Source organism: Rhea pennata, chromosome 1 (genome assembly GCF_028389875.1).
Source record: "Rhea pennata isolate bPtePen1 chromosome 1, bPtePen1.pri, whole genome shotgun sequence".
Lineage (NCBI taxonomy): Eukaryota > Metazoa > Chordata > Aves > Rheiformes > Rheidae > Rhea > Rhea pennata.
Window position 1 is genome coordinate 50,070,189 of NC_084663.1, and position 17,911 is coordinate 50,088,099.

General features: G+C 37.8%; 1 protein-coding gene across 1 annotated transcript; it reads right to left on the bottom strand.

Moving 5' to 3' along the window:
- Positions 1-780: 780 nt before the first annotated feature.
- NDUFA12 (NADH:ubiquinone oxidoreductase subunit A12) lies at positions 781-17,911 on the bottom strand. The gene is made up of 4 exons (XM_062568315.1): positions 17,789-17,911; positions 13,845-13,927; positions 12,769-12,856; positions 781-1,044 (listed from the first exon to the last, which is right to left on the bottom strand). The coding sequence occupies exons 1-4, from the start codon at positions 17,875-17,877 to the stop codon at positions 864-866; spliced, it is 441 nt and encodes a 146-aa protein (XP_062424299.1). The 5' UTR covers positions 17,878-17,911; the 3' UTR covers positions 781-863.

A 17,911-nucleotide genomic window follows, 5' to 3' on the forward strand; every position in this document is an offset into this window, starting at 1 on the left:
ATATCTTCCAGTACACAGAAGCTATGAAAAAGATCTTATTTTGTGACAAGGCTTCAGTTACCTGATTCAACAAGGTTTGGCTGTTCAAGCAGCAACTCTGCCACAGGAAACACCAACACATCATATTGCAATGAATCAAACACCTCTACAGGTCTACCATACAGGCAATTTTAAACAAGTTCTCCACTGTCAAAATTTAGGGGATTAATCCAAAACCAATGTAGTGAAGGGTCGGTGCTGGTGCATACAGACAGAGAACAACTTTGGTATCTGTATATGGCTGAACTCTCTTTGGAGAGGGATGGGGTAGGAAATATCATCTGGTTAGTGTAGCTTTATTAAAAAAAAAAAAGCAACGATACATACTCATGCAAAAAGAATTTATGAATAAAAACTATAATACTCGATTGACCTTATTATTCTAACTTGTCTTATAAATATTTGAGATGGCTTCCTAAAATAGTTTGGGAATGGTACATTATTTGCCATGCAGAGAACAGGGTAAGGTTAAAAATGAGAATCATGTATTTCCAATTTATATTCATACTCCGTTGAATGCTACAAATGTGAGAAATGACTAACACTAAAAAAAAGTTTAAGAGTTGTTTATGTTAAGAAAAGAGCCACTGATGACATAACAAAATGTCCAGTATCTTGATGAAGTTAACACTTACTGCGTATTCTGTCCTCTACCTCTTACCAATGTTTTCTCATTTGGTTCCCCCCAGCTTAATAAACTAAATTATAAATAAATTTATATAAATAATTTATATAAATAAATTATTGTTATAGGAGGCTTTTATTTTGATCAAAACCAGTGAAAATATAATTTGCACTGAAATCCAAGCTATATTTTTCTGCAGTTATTTGCTAGGTGTTGTTGGTGGAATCCACTCTTGTATCTTCTTGCGAGTAGTAGAGTAAGGTACATACTGTCCAGGAGTGCCACTCAGATTGAATTTATGGTTCTCCCAAATAAATTTACGAGCAACTGGTGGATGAGTAGTTGGTGGGTCTTCCGTCATACAATGAAGCCAACGATGCCTTAAGAGGAAAGAGACACATTGTTGTTAGAAAAGAAAAAGGAAAAAAAAGCTGTTAAGATCTCCTTATAGAAAACCTTCCTCCTGACTGTTTCACTGTTACATGTTTGCATGGCCTTAAACAACCTGCCAGTTCAAAGCAAGCACTACAAATAGCATAATACAAGGTCTGCTTTTTTTTGTTTTTTTTTTGTTTTCAAAAGACCATGCTATACAACTATTTCATACTAATTCCAAGGCCTTCATGAGGCCACTATTTGGGAAAGAGAATAACAATGTAAATATTCATAATAATGATTTATATTCTAAAACAATTCAAGTAAATGCTTACTGACTGCAATAAAATGATACAAATCATTAATGGGATAATTATCAAGTGATTACAGTGATTACCCTTTACCTATAAAACTAAATACCAATCCTCTTCTGTGCAAATAACATTAACAAACAAGCAAAATATTTTCTGTAATAATCACTGAAACACTACTGGAGGGATAAATTGAATTGATTTCATCCCATTTCTATTTTGGTGCCCAAAGCAACTTTTCAAATTTGAACATCATTTTTATTATTCGCTTCATACTGCATGCACAGTTACAACAGAAGTGAGGTTATCGTTCATTCTGACAAATTCATGTACGCTTTTATTGGGGTGGAATTAATGAGGCTTTTACTAACCAGCTTTTGCCAAAGACTTGACCTAAAAAATAAGAAGTCATCTAGCCCAGTTGTTATTAAAAAGCCGGCAAACTGCATCTTCAGCTCTTTGCAACAGAGCCTGCAAACTTCATTGACAGCATTAGAAAAACACAGTAAAAGTAGTAAGAAATAGGTACATTTGTTTGACTGACAAGCATATTCCAAATCTGAAGAGCTCTAGAGCAGATAAGTACCTTTTCAGTCAAATAGCTTTTAGACATTTACTTAGAAAAAGAAAAAACAAATATCTGCAATTTGGGATACAAAATCTCACTTAGGAAATACATCAGCCATATGTTCATTTTCTATATGGAAAAAAAAACAAACAAAATGCCCGAACCAAACCCACACTTTGTAGGACTAAGGACTGCCAGGAAATTGATTTGAATACAAAACTGGATGAAATCATAAGAACTTTTAAAAATAAGGGAGTAAAAAAGCTTGTTTAGAGGCAAAGAATGGCCTCCTATGGGAAAAATCATCCACTTATCAGTTCAAAAATTATATACACGCTTTCAGATAAAGACACCTAATGCAACAAGGACAGGAGGAGAACCACTCTCCTCCTCCTCCTCCCAGTCTCCTTTGTAAATCTGCTATCATTTGAAGCATCTTTTCACACTGCTTCTGTTAAAAAAAAAAAAAAAAAAAAAAGAAGAAGAATTTTGGATAATTATTTCTATCTGGAAGAAGGTAGCCCCACAGCATTAATCATACCATGGTCCAAGGATACTGGATCATGTCTTGTTTGTTTTTAAATCTGGCATTACAGGCCTCTGAAGATGCCCTGGCCACATTACTCAGTTCAAATCCATTAAAATAATTCTCTGCAGTGGTAAGCTCCATACTATGTGAGATATCACTCGTCCTGTGATGGCTAGCACCAAACCTGGCAGAAATGAAAGCTGATTTGACAGAGATGAGATCATATGCTCATGCCCAACAAATCGGCTCTGCACAGCTAACGCTGAGTAACACACAACAATTTGTGGTATGGGAGGCAGGGGAAAAGAGTAATCCATACATCCATGTATGTCCTGCCAATACTCACTGAAGTACTGCATTTCAAAGCACTTTGTGTGATCATGCCTGAGGAACCTCTGCTTTTCAAATCTGCTTACCATAGCACACAGAGACGACAAAAAATCACACATCTTCACCTAGTGGTGCTTCTGATAACAGTGCTTAGGAGTTCTGCAAACAAAACGTGTGTATGCATCCATTGCCACCCCTCACTGTTCTCCCAAGCCTCCCATTCCCCAGAGGGTTGTGCACATCAACAGGGGAAACACGAACTTGCTTTCAAAGATAGAAATGCGGTTATAGAGCCCCCAAAAGCCAGGTTGAAGCCTGGCTGTGTAGAACACAAGAAACATATTAAAGGTCAGTTAAAAATTACCAGATTTCAAAGTTGCATGATGTCTGGCATCTCTTTTGTTACAAGTTTATATGTGTTGTACACTCACTCCTTGAAACACTAGAAGACCATCCATGTTGAGTTTACTTACTCATTTAACTCCGTCTGAAGACAGAAAAGCTAATCGTTTTATTATTTAAACACCAGTTATTTTGGAGCTTTTATAAGACTAAATCTATGAAATTTCTAAAACACAATATTTTAGAGAAATTAAAGCATTACTAAATTTGCTTTCAGGATTTTCTGAAACTCTAGAACAGTAATATGAAATTGAGCTCAATTTAAGTATATCAGCAAAAAAAAAAAAAAACTTAAATCTCATTTTCTCTCTGGAAAGTAGAAATAAAATTGCACACTTTCTATGAGACTGAGCACTATAGTCAGAGGCACTGAAATATTAATTTCCAGAAGAAGCTTCAAAAATTTGTTTGGAACCCCATCAACTATTATGTATGCATATATTTAAGAGCTATGAAGTGATTGAGTGTAATCATGACAGATTTCCTCCAAAAGCCCAACATGAAACTTTGAAAAGCCCTTCAGTTTGTGGGCAGTCTGTTGTCTCAAACAGAAAACTCTCATTCTGCACTGAAGCAAAACATGTAAAAAAATGAAAATCTTATTTTGAGAATACTTTCCCCTTGACAAACTCCCTCAAAGAGTCCTTTGAAACTCTTGATGTCTGATATACTCTACTCCCAGATGCTCAAGAAAGCTTTTCATGCACTAGACTGAACAGCACGCCTAAAGAGATTTGGCATCTTGCAGATGGCCAGATTTCTATACAAACTCTATGTATGAATCCACATGTGGAAAAGACAATTCAGAAGCAACTGATGATTTTAAACCTACAAAATGACCAGACCACATATAGAAATTAAAGAAAAAGGTGGAAAGCAGAAGCCATACAGCAGCTGAAGCAGTTCTCTGAACCCCAGGGCAGAGAAACCACTTACCACCAAGCAGACTGAGGCTACTTAAGCCTCTGGACTTCTGCTTAAGATGAATAGATGAAACTTAAAAATATCTTCAAGTGTCCTCAGAACTATGCAGATTTTCCTCTCAAATTCTTAGACAAACACTCAAAAGCAAGAAGAGCTCAAACTGAAGCCACAAGGGACTGGAGCCAATTATATGATGTACAAGATGTCAAACAGGAATTGCTACTGCACCAACTCTGTAGCTACCACCATATGTGCACCTGCAAGGTCCAGGCACAGTCACCGGTTGCTGTCAGCTCAGGAAGTTTGCCAGATCACTAGCATCCACTTTTTCCAACAAGTTAAGCAGTGCTGCATTAATATGAAAGGAAAGTAAAGCTGTGCTGCAGTCAAAGGGCAAATCATTTCAGTGCTTTCCCAAGTCTGTTTAGTCGAATAGGAGAATGGATTTGACTAGCACAAAGAGACCTTCTGTTTTTTAAAGATGGTTTTCACTTATTCTTACAGATGCACAGGAAGAGAGGGAAAGAGGGACAAGAAGTATGTTTTTATTTTTGTACACAGGGAGGTTTTAACTTGATTTTCCATGCAAGCTACTAAAAGATATCACAGAATAATGAGGCAGCATCTCACTTAAGTGAAACTACCACCCCAGAGTTTAGAAATCTTGTTACAGAAAACACAAATTAAGTTACTGAGAGGATGGAAATTTTATTGCCTCCCCTCTCACCCTCCCAGCGAATCTTTTTGTTGTTTTCTTCACAGGCAGACAGGAAAAGCATTTTACATTAAGTAGGAAACTTCTTTACATTTCTTAGTATCCTTGGCAGTCAGAGACGTCCCATAAATGCATGTACCTTACAGCTTTCAAGCCCACTAACAAAATGCACGCACATTATTAAACTGAAGTTATATTTGCCATATTTCATTCTATGACTTTAGCACTCACGAATTTTCTTCCAAAGATGTTAAATCTACAGAAGAAGGAAATAAACATTGAAGCATTGGACAGACATTACATGTACGAGGCATGATGCCAGCAAAGTGAAGTGGCCCTACAAAAGGAGAAAACTACTCTGAAATTAAAATTATTTTTCTCCCTCCCCAAAATATAATTGATATTGCAAGATCAGAATTATTTCTAACTAATTTATATTCATAAACTGTCAGTCTGTTCTTGCAAAACATCTGAGCAAAAGCAATCCAAATTACATTATGCCAGGCAGACTGTAAAACAGCCAGCGTGACATCAGGCCCTGACTTGCACAGGCTCTATGTCCTCTCAGAAGGAGCCTTTACTCCAGAGTGTTATCCTGTTGAGAGTGGAAAACTGGGGGCCAGCTTACCCTTTGAGGTGGGCTCAACCCAAAGCCCTTTTGGAGCTTTCCTGAATGCAAACATGTGCTCTTTCAAATTCCAGCTACAGGAGTATCCTGAATGCTAAACAGCTAGTAGCAGCCCGTGACAAGAATAAGCAGGCATACACGGGACTTTTGCATGAGACAGCCTGGGGTGGGGGTGCGGAAATGAGATGAATATAGAAGATCTAGGAAACGAATATTTTAACTCTCACTTCTGATGCCAAACAAATGAAGGGTGGGTGGTGAGACACTCAATTCCCCCTCACCTCTCTCTCAGCTGGTTTCGGTAGAAATAACCATCAACTCCCTGTTTACAAGACCCAAAGAATCAAGACATACAAGAGTCTGGAAGGGATTTAGGTCAATCTGCATGTGCTTTAGACTTTAGGAAATAACAGCTACATCCATGCCACTCTTAGCAGAGACCTGTTTAAGTTGTTACAGAATTACTGTGATACTAACTTCTTTATCTTCCCAATCTTTCTAATGAAGACTGGTAGAATTTTTTAATGGTAAGGATGGTAACACCCAATCTGTATCTACTCTTCTGTAATTTATCCATTTTTTCCCCTAACTGTCCTCAGAGGTGTGATTGCTCTTGCTGCTCTCCCCCCCCCCCACACACTTTTTTTTAATATAAACAGGATGGTACCCAAAGTTGAACACTGCTACCCTCACAAAGTCTCCTCAGTACAAAGCAGAAAAGAAGAGTCACTCTGCACCAGCACAGGCAGTAATTCTTTCCACAGCAGCATGATATTGTGGACTTACTTGGCCTGCCATCGCCGTAACACCCAGATCATCCTGCAGCATCAGCACTTGCTCCCTTCCTGCACACCATCAGGTTGCTGGTGCCAGAAGCACAGGGTCTTGTCCCTCTCTCTGCACCCAGCCACACGATTTCCCTCCTTCCCTCTCCCATGTGATTACAAAATGAGATAACACAGCTTGCTAAGTCACCAAACCGCTGCATGCGTGTCATCTGCACCTGGTAATAACTTTCATACAAAAAAACAGCACAGAACTCTGCTTCATCTGTTGGTATTTTACAGTCCTAATACTTCACTTCTCTTCGTGGTCTTTGACAAAAAGGGAAAAGAAAAGCCAACACTCCACTCCAACAACACAAAAGCCCACAACACTTCACCTAGGCCTCAGCTTGTCCTGATCCAAAACTGTTTCTCTCTTGAAAGAGAAAAAAAAAAGAAAAAAAAGTTTAACAAAGAACTGTAACCTTTGCCCAAGAAGGAGGTAAACTGGACCATTATTAAGCAGTACACATTCCAGACAGACGAAACAGTTTTCATAGTAAAAACTATGAAAACAGTTTTGGTACCCTGACTAGTACTTACAAGCTGTTTTTAGATTCCTAAGGAGCCACATGGGAGAAGGTTTCTTTTCATCCTGATGCTAACATTTTCTTCCCTGAAGCTTTTCAAGAGTTTTTCTACAGAGGCAAAAGCACAAAATACTAAAACCTGTAAGCCATTTAATCTTGCCATCTGTCCACTTGGTTTTTGATTATTTCTGAGCAAAAAGAACAAAGTTTTGCTGGTAATGAATGCCATCTGTAAATAAATTTGTGACTACACATGAATGTGAGCACATGCCTAAAGCAGCATATGTGGACTATACAAATTTTTATAACTTGAGGTTCCTGGAGAAGATTTGCTACTGTAATATTTATAGGCCAAGGGATAAACAACTGAGGAACAAAAAGTAGTGCTGGGCCTTCTACCACAACAGGTAGAAGTGGAAGTGAGCTCAATACATAGGTCAACAATTACAGCAACTCTGTAACAAAGACATTTATGAAAGTAATAAATATAGACCTAAACAGGCATTGGCATATCTAAATTTGACTTTAACATTTGTACGTTTACAGAGCATTCCTGATCGAGTTCAAAAATCAAAGTATAAAATTTCATCAAAAAGCATGCCCTTCACACTACGAGATAAAACAAGTATTTTGGCTTTAACAGTCTAATAGAGTAAAAGATCTCTTCAGGTAGAAGGAAAAAGTGCCCAATATGTCATCTAGCATTACAAGAAGATTAAAGTAATTATTCATCACATTCCCAAGGCAGGTATTGAAGGAATTTCAGAAATCTAATTGACTTGTCTTCACAAAGTAAATACCATCATCTTCACTCTGAAAGTAAGGGGGAAAAACCCAAACAGTAACAAGGAGGTCAAATGACATGATTAAACCAGAGTAAAACCACAAGGCTAAATATTCTGGTATGGGGGCTTTTTAAAAAACATTCTGAAAAGAGTTGCAGTCTCCATTCCCTGCAGAACAAACAAACGTCAAAACAGTTCCTTCATACACCATGATTTCAGTACATCCACTGTCAAATCACATTGCACCAAACAAATTATTTCAGAATACAGAAAATATTCAACTGTTTCTTGAAACTGGTGTTACATTATGTTACTACATTTCAGAATTTTTTTCTTGACGCTTTTTTTACCTGTCTGCAATATCTGACAGAAGGTAAAGGACCTCTAACTTAATTCCCATTTTATTTTTTCCAAAGATAGTCATTTTCAAAATTTCTAACAGCATTCAAAATGCTTCTTTCCAATTTATTTATTATCAAATATAAGGCCCACTTGATTGTATCTCAATACAGTAATACATATTCCACAGTACTGAAGTCATACTACTTACCCCAAAATTATACATGAAGATCCAGTGTGGTTAACAATTAGAAACATGGAGAAAACCTAACTATAACTGACTTACAATGAAAAAAACAAAGAATAAAGTGTTCTTCCTGCAGAACTTCTAATGATTCTCTATTCTTCCAGGAAAATAGAATAACGATGCATACTGTAGGATTTCTATAAAAATACTGAAGAATAACTGCAGGCTAGTTAGCATTACTATTAAAAAAAAAAAAAAAAAAAAAAAAAAAAGTTAAACCTGGAATCATTAAGTTAGTCTGGTCTGGTCTAAAACTTCGATTTTGTTTAAAATGTCCTCTTCAGGCATTACAGCTGCAAAATCTTTTCTGAAAGCAACACTAGCATAAACAGTGTAGTCAGTGTAGTAAAACCTGCTTCTGAAAGCAGAGGGTACAAGAATATACCAGTACCAATATACTCTATTGAGATGAATTAACCCATCTGTTACAGTGGTACAATCCCAATTTATCTCTGACAAATTTGTGGGTGCAAAAAAACATTGTTGTTTCCAGTTGCAGAACTCCAATGCAAAATTCACAGCAACTTCTACAATGCATTAATATTTTCTTGTCAAAAGCCTGTGGCACATTAAAATTCTGTATTTGTCCATCCAATATTATACTCTTAGACTTTTAACAGACAGCATTTATTCCCAGTTAAAATACTTCCATCTTTTTAAAGTGTATCTCAGCAATGTAGAATTAGACGTCAATGATTCAAACACGTCACAGAACTAGGATTCCTGTGGATATACAGATTTATCAGGAGAAGAAAGAATAGAGTACTGCACAACTAAGATTCCTGACAAAAATACATTAGACTGCAGGATTGTTTACCTCTAGTGCCCTAGTGCACTGACCAGTCTTGAAAATAATGAAGAGTTCACTGTTTTTTTCTAGGACAATTATTTCCACAATGACAGGAAAACAAGTTTTTCCGCCTCGCTGCTTTATGTATTTTAAACAAGTCATGTGATTCTAAAAAGCTAACTTTGATCCTCAGGAAGACTCTCTTTATCAAGGTGTGTAACACCTTGATAGGTAGGCATGAGCAAAGAACACCACAAAAACTAACAGTGCTACAAAATAAGGATAATCTTGAGAATAGGCATAGTCTAATAGTTAAAGGATAAAAAACTAGAACCACACAACAGTTAAAATATGGATAAGCCCATGCTGGCAAAAACGTTCTGGTTTGGGAGATTTTGGATTTTAACGTCACTTCTAAGGAGAAAGGCCATAAAACTCTTGCTGGAGATGAAAGAAAAGGAGTTAACTGCACTAGACATGATTTTAAGACAAGGAGAGTTTCAAATAAAATTGACTACCTAGACAGCCTACGCACACATTTCTCAAATGTTCAGATAATTGGAGCCATAATTCATGAGTTTACATAATTAACCTCAGCCTCAGCCTAGAACACCTATCCTAGGAGATAACAGAAGTCAGAGTTCAAACAACACTCAGTCTACCCAAGAATGACTGAGTTCCTATCACCTTTTATTGTTTTGTGTCTGAGCTGGTGTTTATTTTTCCTCAAGAATCTAGCACACTCTTAATAGCTGAAGAACAAAATCTAAAAATATACTGGTTTTTTGTTTGATATGTGTTTTTTCTGGATCATTTAGCAAGACAGAAAAATGCACCTATTAACAGCTGAGTGGTCAGAGACCTGAAACTCAGGTTTGTGCAGAATTATTTCTGATGTACATGAACAGAAAATAATACTTTGAGGAAAAATTATAGACAAGTAGCTGTACATACATAGTATCCCTTGCTCTTGCTGTTCATCCTGTTGCAGAAAACCAACATATATCAATTACAACAAGTATACTGTTAATATCTATTGTTTAAGAAATATTCTATCATGCCACGAGCTAACTTTATGTTCTTATCTGGAATGGGTAATAGTAATCTTTAAAATTATTTTTCTAACGTTGCGTGTTCTATGCTATTCTAAACTTTGCCAAACCATTAAAATGGAATTGCAGCTAACAAGGAAAACTGCACAGAGAACAACAGGAGAGTACTTTGACCTGTTCAGTCCATGGAAAAGCTGGCAAAATGCTCTTCCCACTCCAAGAAGCAGTAAGTGTTACTGGCAAGACAGCAAGCATACAACACAATGAACACAGTTTCTTATTGCCTAATCTTTCAGATGCTTCTTCTGTGATACTTTTACCTACAAACCCATGGGAACTAGTTCAATGAAATTCATCCCATTCAATGTATTAAAATATGTCACTAACTTATAATCAGAAAGTTAGTTATCATACATAATACAGCAAAAAGACAACTGAAATTAACATTTAAAATGGTGAGTAATGGATGACTCTATCTTCCTATACCTGGTATTCACAGGTGTCCTACAGAGCTCCCTCCAAAGTTTGGCATCTACCCTATGAAAATGCTAGCTGGTAGGAATTAAAACTAACATCATAGTACTTCCAAATCAGTCTTTCTTTGGACTGGACTACAGACAACAGGTGTTCATCTTTCATACGTATGTAATATTAGCTTCAATTATCTCTTCAGTGATAAGGCAGAAAAGGAAAAAAAAGAACAAAATGGGAGGCACCTTCCCTGAAGCAGAGAAAAAGGCACAGAAAAAAAATCCAAAGTATTCGGGAGAGGGAGAGGGATTCCACCAGTAAGTGATATTAGGAAGTCAACAGGAAGGGGAAATTGCTGAAGAAGAAATATAAAAGATAGTTTCAAGAGAGATTCATTCTCTTGACTCCTTACCTATGATGACATGACTTTACTCTGCATCTGCCAAAACTACGTACTTCCCCCTCCGCAAAACCCATTACACACATCTGCATCACAATAAAAAAAAATTATAACTTGCCTCCCAAAGAGCTAACTCTAATTTCTTTGCACAGAAAAAAACAGTTGACAGGGACAAAGATGAACACTCTTGTTATAGCTGGGTTCAGACATGAGAGTAGGACAAGAGGAATATCACAGGGACAGCTACACTACTCAAAGCCTGGAGTATCACTCCCAGAAAAATTAAAGTAATTCCCCATGAATTTTCTACTAGAAAAACACCCAGGTCTGATCCTGCATTTGTAATCCATGTGGTCAGTCTGTCAATATTTTACAGATCACTGGTGTTTACATCTGAAGTGAAACAAGCACTGCCCCTCCTGAGATCAATGACTATGTGCCAAGCTGCCCTACTCACTACAAGAACCACCAGAAGTCTTCAGGTAGGACACATTCACAACTGCAAGGGGCACTCGTGTGCACATTGCTAGATGAATCCTAGATAAGAACAGACCAGAAAGTGTCAAGTTCTGACAAAAAGAAATCATAAAATTTTATGCATAGCGCAATAACAAGCTGCATCAATTCTGTTACTTTACTCAGCAATCCTCAAAATAATCAAGCTTTGAATCTTGCAAAGAAAATATTTTTATTTATATTTATTTTTTACTAATTTCAAGACTGAAACAGCTTTAAATAGGTGTTTTGTATTGGAAATACACTTGTGTTGCAAATCCCACCCATTAGCTTCCACCACTGGAAAGGGTTTGACAGCTTTATTTCAAAAGCAAAATTACATTAAATATTGCAAATCCCAATTTTAATGCATTTCTAAATCTTATTAAGAAATAATGGGCCCAAGAGAAGCCTTACCTTAGGTGTTCTGTGGTATGTTAAATGCTATGGTCAAAATTTTTAATACTGCGTATGTACACGTGACAAGTTATAAAAATGTATAAAATTATCAAATTTTAAGCTTCTGCATTTCCTTTGTCAGATTAAAAGAGAATTAGTGTATTTAAACCCTGCATTCTGAGAAGAAAACAATGCTATGCAGTACAGATATTCAAAATTAATTTTCATGACCTCAGCAAGTTCTAAGCTACAGCAATATATAGAATCCAACTACTCACGACATGCACACAAGAAAGATGTGAATTAGCCTACACAAGAAAGATGTGAATTAGCCTACACAAGAAAGATGTGAATTAGCCTTTTCACTCCAGCCTTCCCTTGCCCACATCATTTAAATCCAACCATTCCTGACAGATGTGTACACATGCAACTTTTTACAATTCAGCTGCATAAACAGTATCTAAAACCTGCACTGTTTACTTTGCTTTTGATGGAGTACAAAATAAACCAAAAATGTCATGGTACTGTGTCCAAAGCATTTCAGGAGCGATTTCTGAATACTGAACATTTCCTTTCTCAGGTGGCTATCAGGAATTGGGCTTTAATGTGGTAACAAGATGCACGAACAGACATCCTGTACCTGTGCAGAGCCCTTTCGTACCCTTTTGATCTGCCAGCAGGATTAAAGGTTTTATGTCAGCTTTCTCCTAATACTCATTAATCAGTGTATCGTTTAATCAACTGAGAACTTCATTTGTAGAAACATTCCCTGAAATGGTACTCTTTGATTTAGAAAGTTGTTTTGAATGTTTAAGTTTGTGAAAGGAGAGTAATGAAAGTAATTAGTCTGAAATCTTCTCATACATGTGACAGCTGCATCCAAGAAAACCTTATTATCCTAAGATCATATTTTTACTATCTGCTCTGTAACAAAGAAAAACTACAGACAGTTACACAATTAAAATCCATGCTTTTAAGTAGAAAGCTTACCATTCAGGGGGCACCATACTTCCATCAACTTCCCAAAATGTATTTTTGCCGTTCATTTCGTCAGTATATATGACCCATCGGTGTCGACCTTAATTAGATAAACCAAAACATTGTATTAGCTTAAGAAAATAAAGAATATTCATATAAAAGAGTAAAATCATGAAAGTACAAGGAAAACTATTTTGACTAAAAAGATCTGCCTCTATGGGCATATATTTCAAGCTCAGTACAGCCATGACTATTGAGCAGATCAAGTTTTTATTTTTCTGATTTTCTGCATTTCTGCTGTTATTTTTATAGGGAAGAATCTATAAAGCTCTCACAAGGAGCAAATAGTAGCTGTTGTATGAGTAACTGCAGATATGAACTTACGAAACTCTTCACTTCTTATTAGGATATGCCTTTATTTTAGTTACAGCTTCCTTTCTCAAAACAGATACTGCCATTAGTAACCTAAGATTAAAATGAATTTCTGCCCTTAGCAGTTTCACATTTAAAACCATGAAGTAATGTTTACCAGCAACTCTGTTTTCTCCAGTTACCCTACAAATTCACCAACACTAAGCAGTACTTATGCTAACTAATCTGTCAATTGATTATGTCGCACGTTGTTTCAGGTGCTACCTTTTGAAACAAAGGTTCACAAACCCCACAAACTTAAGACAAGGTAAAACATTTAAACTACTTTGTGTTTCTTCGCCCTGAGGTAATCATATGAAGTCCATCCGTAAGGCAGTTCTAAAGGCAATTCTCTTCCTTCCCTCACCTGTTAAGCTACCAGCTTTTAGGATCAAATACTAAATTCAACTCTCAGCCACACTGTCATATAGACACAAACATGGAAGGCACCTGACTTGTTTAGATTTATCCCATATTTATTATGTCAGATGGAATCTGTTTGCAAATGGATTGACGGAAGCAGTAGAGAGCTAACGGATGCTGAAGCACTTCTTTTGGATCCCTAACACTTGCACAAGTCAAGTGCATGGGATTTGGGTGGCCAATAAATTCCATTTCAGTAGCAGAAACTGTTTAATCCATACAAAGTCAGGAAATGTTCACATTAGCACACATACCAAAGAAGTTTCTTTTGTCTTCATAGTATTTGTTTCCATATTTGTCAACTCCTATCAGCGTACCAGTCTTCAAATCATTGACCCTGTGAATTCACAAGACAACAGTTTCAACTGACATCATCTTAGAATGAAGCTGCAATAGCAGTTTAGTAGAGGTTGGTAAAACTAGTAATTAAAACTCTTAAACACAGGTACATAAAGCAAATGCAAGCTTAAGGATTCAAAAACACATTGTTAATTCCTGCAGCTAACTGACAGCATGTCTTTATTGCATGCCCCACTGACATGATAATGAAAGTCATACAAAAAGGCTTTTGGGGCTCTTATTTATTCAAAAGCTCTTTACAGTGGAAGATGAAGCAAATCTGTAATATACCACAATTTAATACGACAGAGCAATACTCACAACATCTTAATTACTGTGGAAGAGAGTCCCACAGAAAAGGAAATTCATTTAGTTACAGGAACAGAGTATGTTACCATCAAGTGTACAGAAGCAAATTCAGTCTTCTAAGTAACTTTCCAACTGTTTCCATGGTCCATGTCTTTAGAAATCTTACAGTTCAGAGATAGTTAAATTCTATGATAATGATTTGAGTTTTATTCTTTTCTAATCTAGCTATTAAGATTGAAAAATACAGTACCGGATCCAAATAAATACAGGTAGGCTTTAAGTATACTGAGAAAACAAAGTGGACACTTCATTAAAAAACTTACGATGCAATATCAGTGTTCAAAAGGTAGGCTGATTGCAGGACTCTGCTTTCCAAAGCAACAGTCATTAAATGAATTCATTCCTGAAATAAAGCACCACTGCTTTCCATAAAGCTCAAGAACACCTGCTGTAACTAACACTAGTTAAGGCTCTAGCAAGTGCTAAAATTAAAGCATTTGCTCTTAATGACCTTGCCAGAATTCTGACAGTCACCAACCTTCAAAAGTGTCAAATACTTCTGAAATTATCAAACCATCTGCAATTAACAAGTATCCAAGGACCCACTGCAATGCTTTTTTCCTGCCTTCTAGGGCATCTCAAGGATAGACCCTGGCCTGACAGCCACAGGTCAACAAAGAACAACAAATAAAAGTTATTTTGGATAATTTACTTCATTGAGTTCTGCACTGCTGACATTTTTTTAGGTGGTGTTTTCTATCAATTTGTATTTCATATAACTTAGGAAAGCAGATCTGAATTAGCTAAGAGATCACCATTTAGAAGACATGCTTAACCTTCAAAAAGATGATGAATATTACTACTGATTGGACTACGATGCATAACTGGAGAAGGAATTAATTAAATGTAATGAATAAATGCAATTACATTAATGAAGACTACTTATCTGAATCAAAAGTATAGGTCCAGGTAGCATTATAGGGAGCAGAGAGGGTTCTGAAGACTGCTCCCAGTATGCAGTATTAGAATTTGTATAGATCACCTACTGAGCATGCTGCTGTGATTTTAGAGAAATATGACCTTAATTTGCTTTAATGATTTTGATAAACTCCCAGTTCAGTTCCAGATGACAGAACATATCTGCTTAGGCGTACTTCCTTAGTTGGGAGTTTAACTATACAACCCACAGAACAAGCTGTTTGTTGTCTTCTCTCCCTGGGTGCTTGAAAGCAATGATCCCAGTACTCGTTTAAAACTTCTGAGGTCCTAGACAGAATTATCCTTGACACACCAGAGAGCTGTGTGAGAAGAGACGTTCAAAGATATCAGGCTGTTATTCAAGCCTGAGCCCCTAGCTTCTAGCTTCAGAAAAAAAAAATGCAGACATTTCATTGCTAATCTTGCTTCCATCTTGCTCTCCCTCTCTTGTAAAGGTTGTCATTTACTACTTTACTCCCTGAATCAAACAGTAACAGGTACTGTATTTACTGCTTTCAAAGGCAAAGAGATAAAGATGCTTTTTCAGGAGAGCACTGATGCATGTGCCTGCAGATCTGTGTGCTTTAAGAACAGACTGTCTTCAAAAGACAAAGTTTAGTGTCTTGAAAATATTCATTTACAACTACTGTTTTTTTCCCCATTGGCTTCTTAGGTGAGCCTCAGGTCACTAAACTTTCTCTCTTGCCCTCTCACCTAGCAAGGAAGGAGAACATTTGCAGGCAAACAAGTCATTAAGAATTTGATTTCTACTGTATAAAACTCATTCACATCTCCTCAGTGGGAAGCATACAGAGAAAAGCAGGGAAAGTTAGAATAAAGCCCTTGCACAGAAAGATTCTCCTGACTTGGACAAATCATTTTGTCCAGTTATTGCTAGAACCACCTCTTACATACACTGACAGATGCAAGAAAGATGTATCTTGATCACTTCTCCTGCAAGTATGGAGTCTATTTACCTTTCAAGCTTGAATGGTAAAGGTGAGGCAGCAATTATGTTTGTAGCTGGCATCGGTATCAATGCCAGCTATATTCTTCACCTGGCACACTGCTCTTCTAAATTCACTCTTCTCAAAGAAGAGCGTTGCCTCCAACCTCACCTACTCCCCTGCTCTCTGAGTAGAAGGGTGTCAACATAACCTTTGACCACAGGTTCACAAAAGCTCCATGACAAGACAGTAAACAAGATGTGTTTAGGAAGATACATCCAGGTGAAAATTAATTTGCAAATTCTCTCTTTATATTTTACTTTCCTCAGCTATATATAATAGTTACAGCCTCAGAAAGTAAACAAAACAGGGAAAACAACTGGGAAGAGACAGGGAACAATAACAATAAAACACTAATTGGGGAGATTTTGCCAGATATTGCCTCAACATATGCTGTGAAAATGTTTGAAATCTCCCTCTAAAATTTCTGTAAGAAGATCTACCTGAGCTGTTTTCAACAGCAGAGACAGGAAAAGCAAAAGTTGCCCATCACCACAGCTAGGAGTAATACAAAGACAAAGTTGAAAACTTCTGAAAGGCTGGTTGACTTTAGGAAAGCATGAGATACTGTGTCACAAAAGAAATGAGAAAATGCTAGCAAAATAGGGTAAGAACTGTATAGGGATAAATGACCTCAGAGAAAGAAAACACATTCAGCTGAAGGGGAAAATACTGAGCTGACTGAAGGTTGCTAGGTTGCATCCTCAAAGGATGCTCATGGTACTAAGCTTATTTAACATTTTACAGAGTTCCTGACCAAAGCAGAAACAAAACAAAAACACCTCCAAAAGCACAGGAGTCTGGTAGATGGTGATATTACCATACAGAGGAAGACTGCAGAGATACTCAGGGAGTGCTGTATGGTCTCGAGGGCTGGAGTAACGCAAGTGCGATGAAATGCAATGGTATGAAGTACAAGGTCTCATGCATTTGGATATGAGCAAGACTGGAAGTGCCATGTTTGTAACTATGAGGAAAACACCTGGATGTCACAGGGCAACAATAAGCTGTGCGTGTAGGGGAGAAACAAGCTGATCCTAGGATATATCACGAGGCATCTTCAGTGAACAACGCAAGCACTAAAGCCATTGCACAAAAATACTCAAGAGGCCAAATCAGAAATAGCGTGTAAAATGCGACATTTTACTGGTCAAAATTGATCGGTTTTAACTAAATAATGGAGGACAGTTGTTATGACGACAGGAAAAGTCTCAAAGAAGACTCGAGCAGCTTGGCTCGATTATCCTGACATAAGACAGGCCTTGATACATAGCGGGGAACTTCACCTTTGAGAATCCTTCCTATTCCGTACTGCCAACTATGGATAAGAAAGCGGGGGGGGGGGGGGGGGGGGAAGAAAGAAGCCGACCCCGGAGCGAGGGGAGACGAAACCACGACATCCCGCTGGGGGCGAAAAACCGCAGCGACGGGGCCGACAGGGGGGCACCAGGGCAACCTCCCCGGCCAAGGTGACCCGGCGAGACGGCAGCCGAGGCGGTCCGGCCATTGCCCCCCGCTTCCCCGCACACGCACACGCACACGCACTCCGCACGGAGCCGCGTTACCTCAGCAGCTGCCACAGGGCGCCGCGGACACCGCCGTGGCCGCCGAGATGCTTCAGCGCCCGCTTCACCAGCTGCACGTACTCCGCCATCTTGGGGCGGCGCCGCCCACCGGCCGCTTCCGGC

Excerpts from the sequence above, each read along its gene's own strand:
- NDUFA12 (XM_062568315.1), bottom strand. The coding sequence starts at position 17,877 with ATGGCGGAGTACGTGCAGCTGGTGAAGCGGGCGCTGAAGCATCTCGGC. Across the intron at positions 13,928-17,788 it reads GCCCTGTGGCAGCTGCTGAG|GGTCAATGATTTGAAGACTG; the intron begins GTAACGCGGCTC and ends GTGAATTCACAG. Across the intron at positions 12,857-13,844 it reads AGACAAAAGAAACTTCTTTG|GTCGACACCGATGGGTCATA; the intron begins GTATGTGTGCTA and ends TATCTAATTAAG.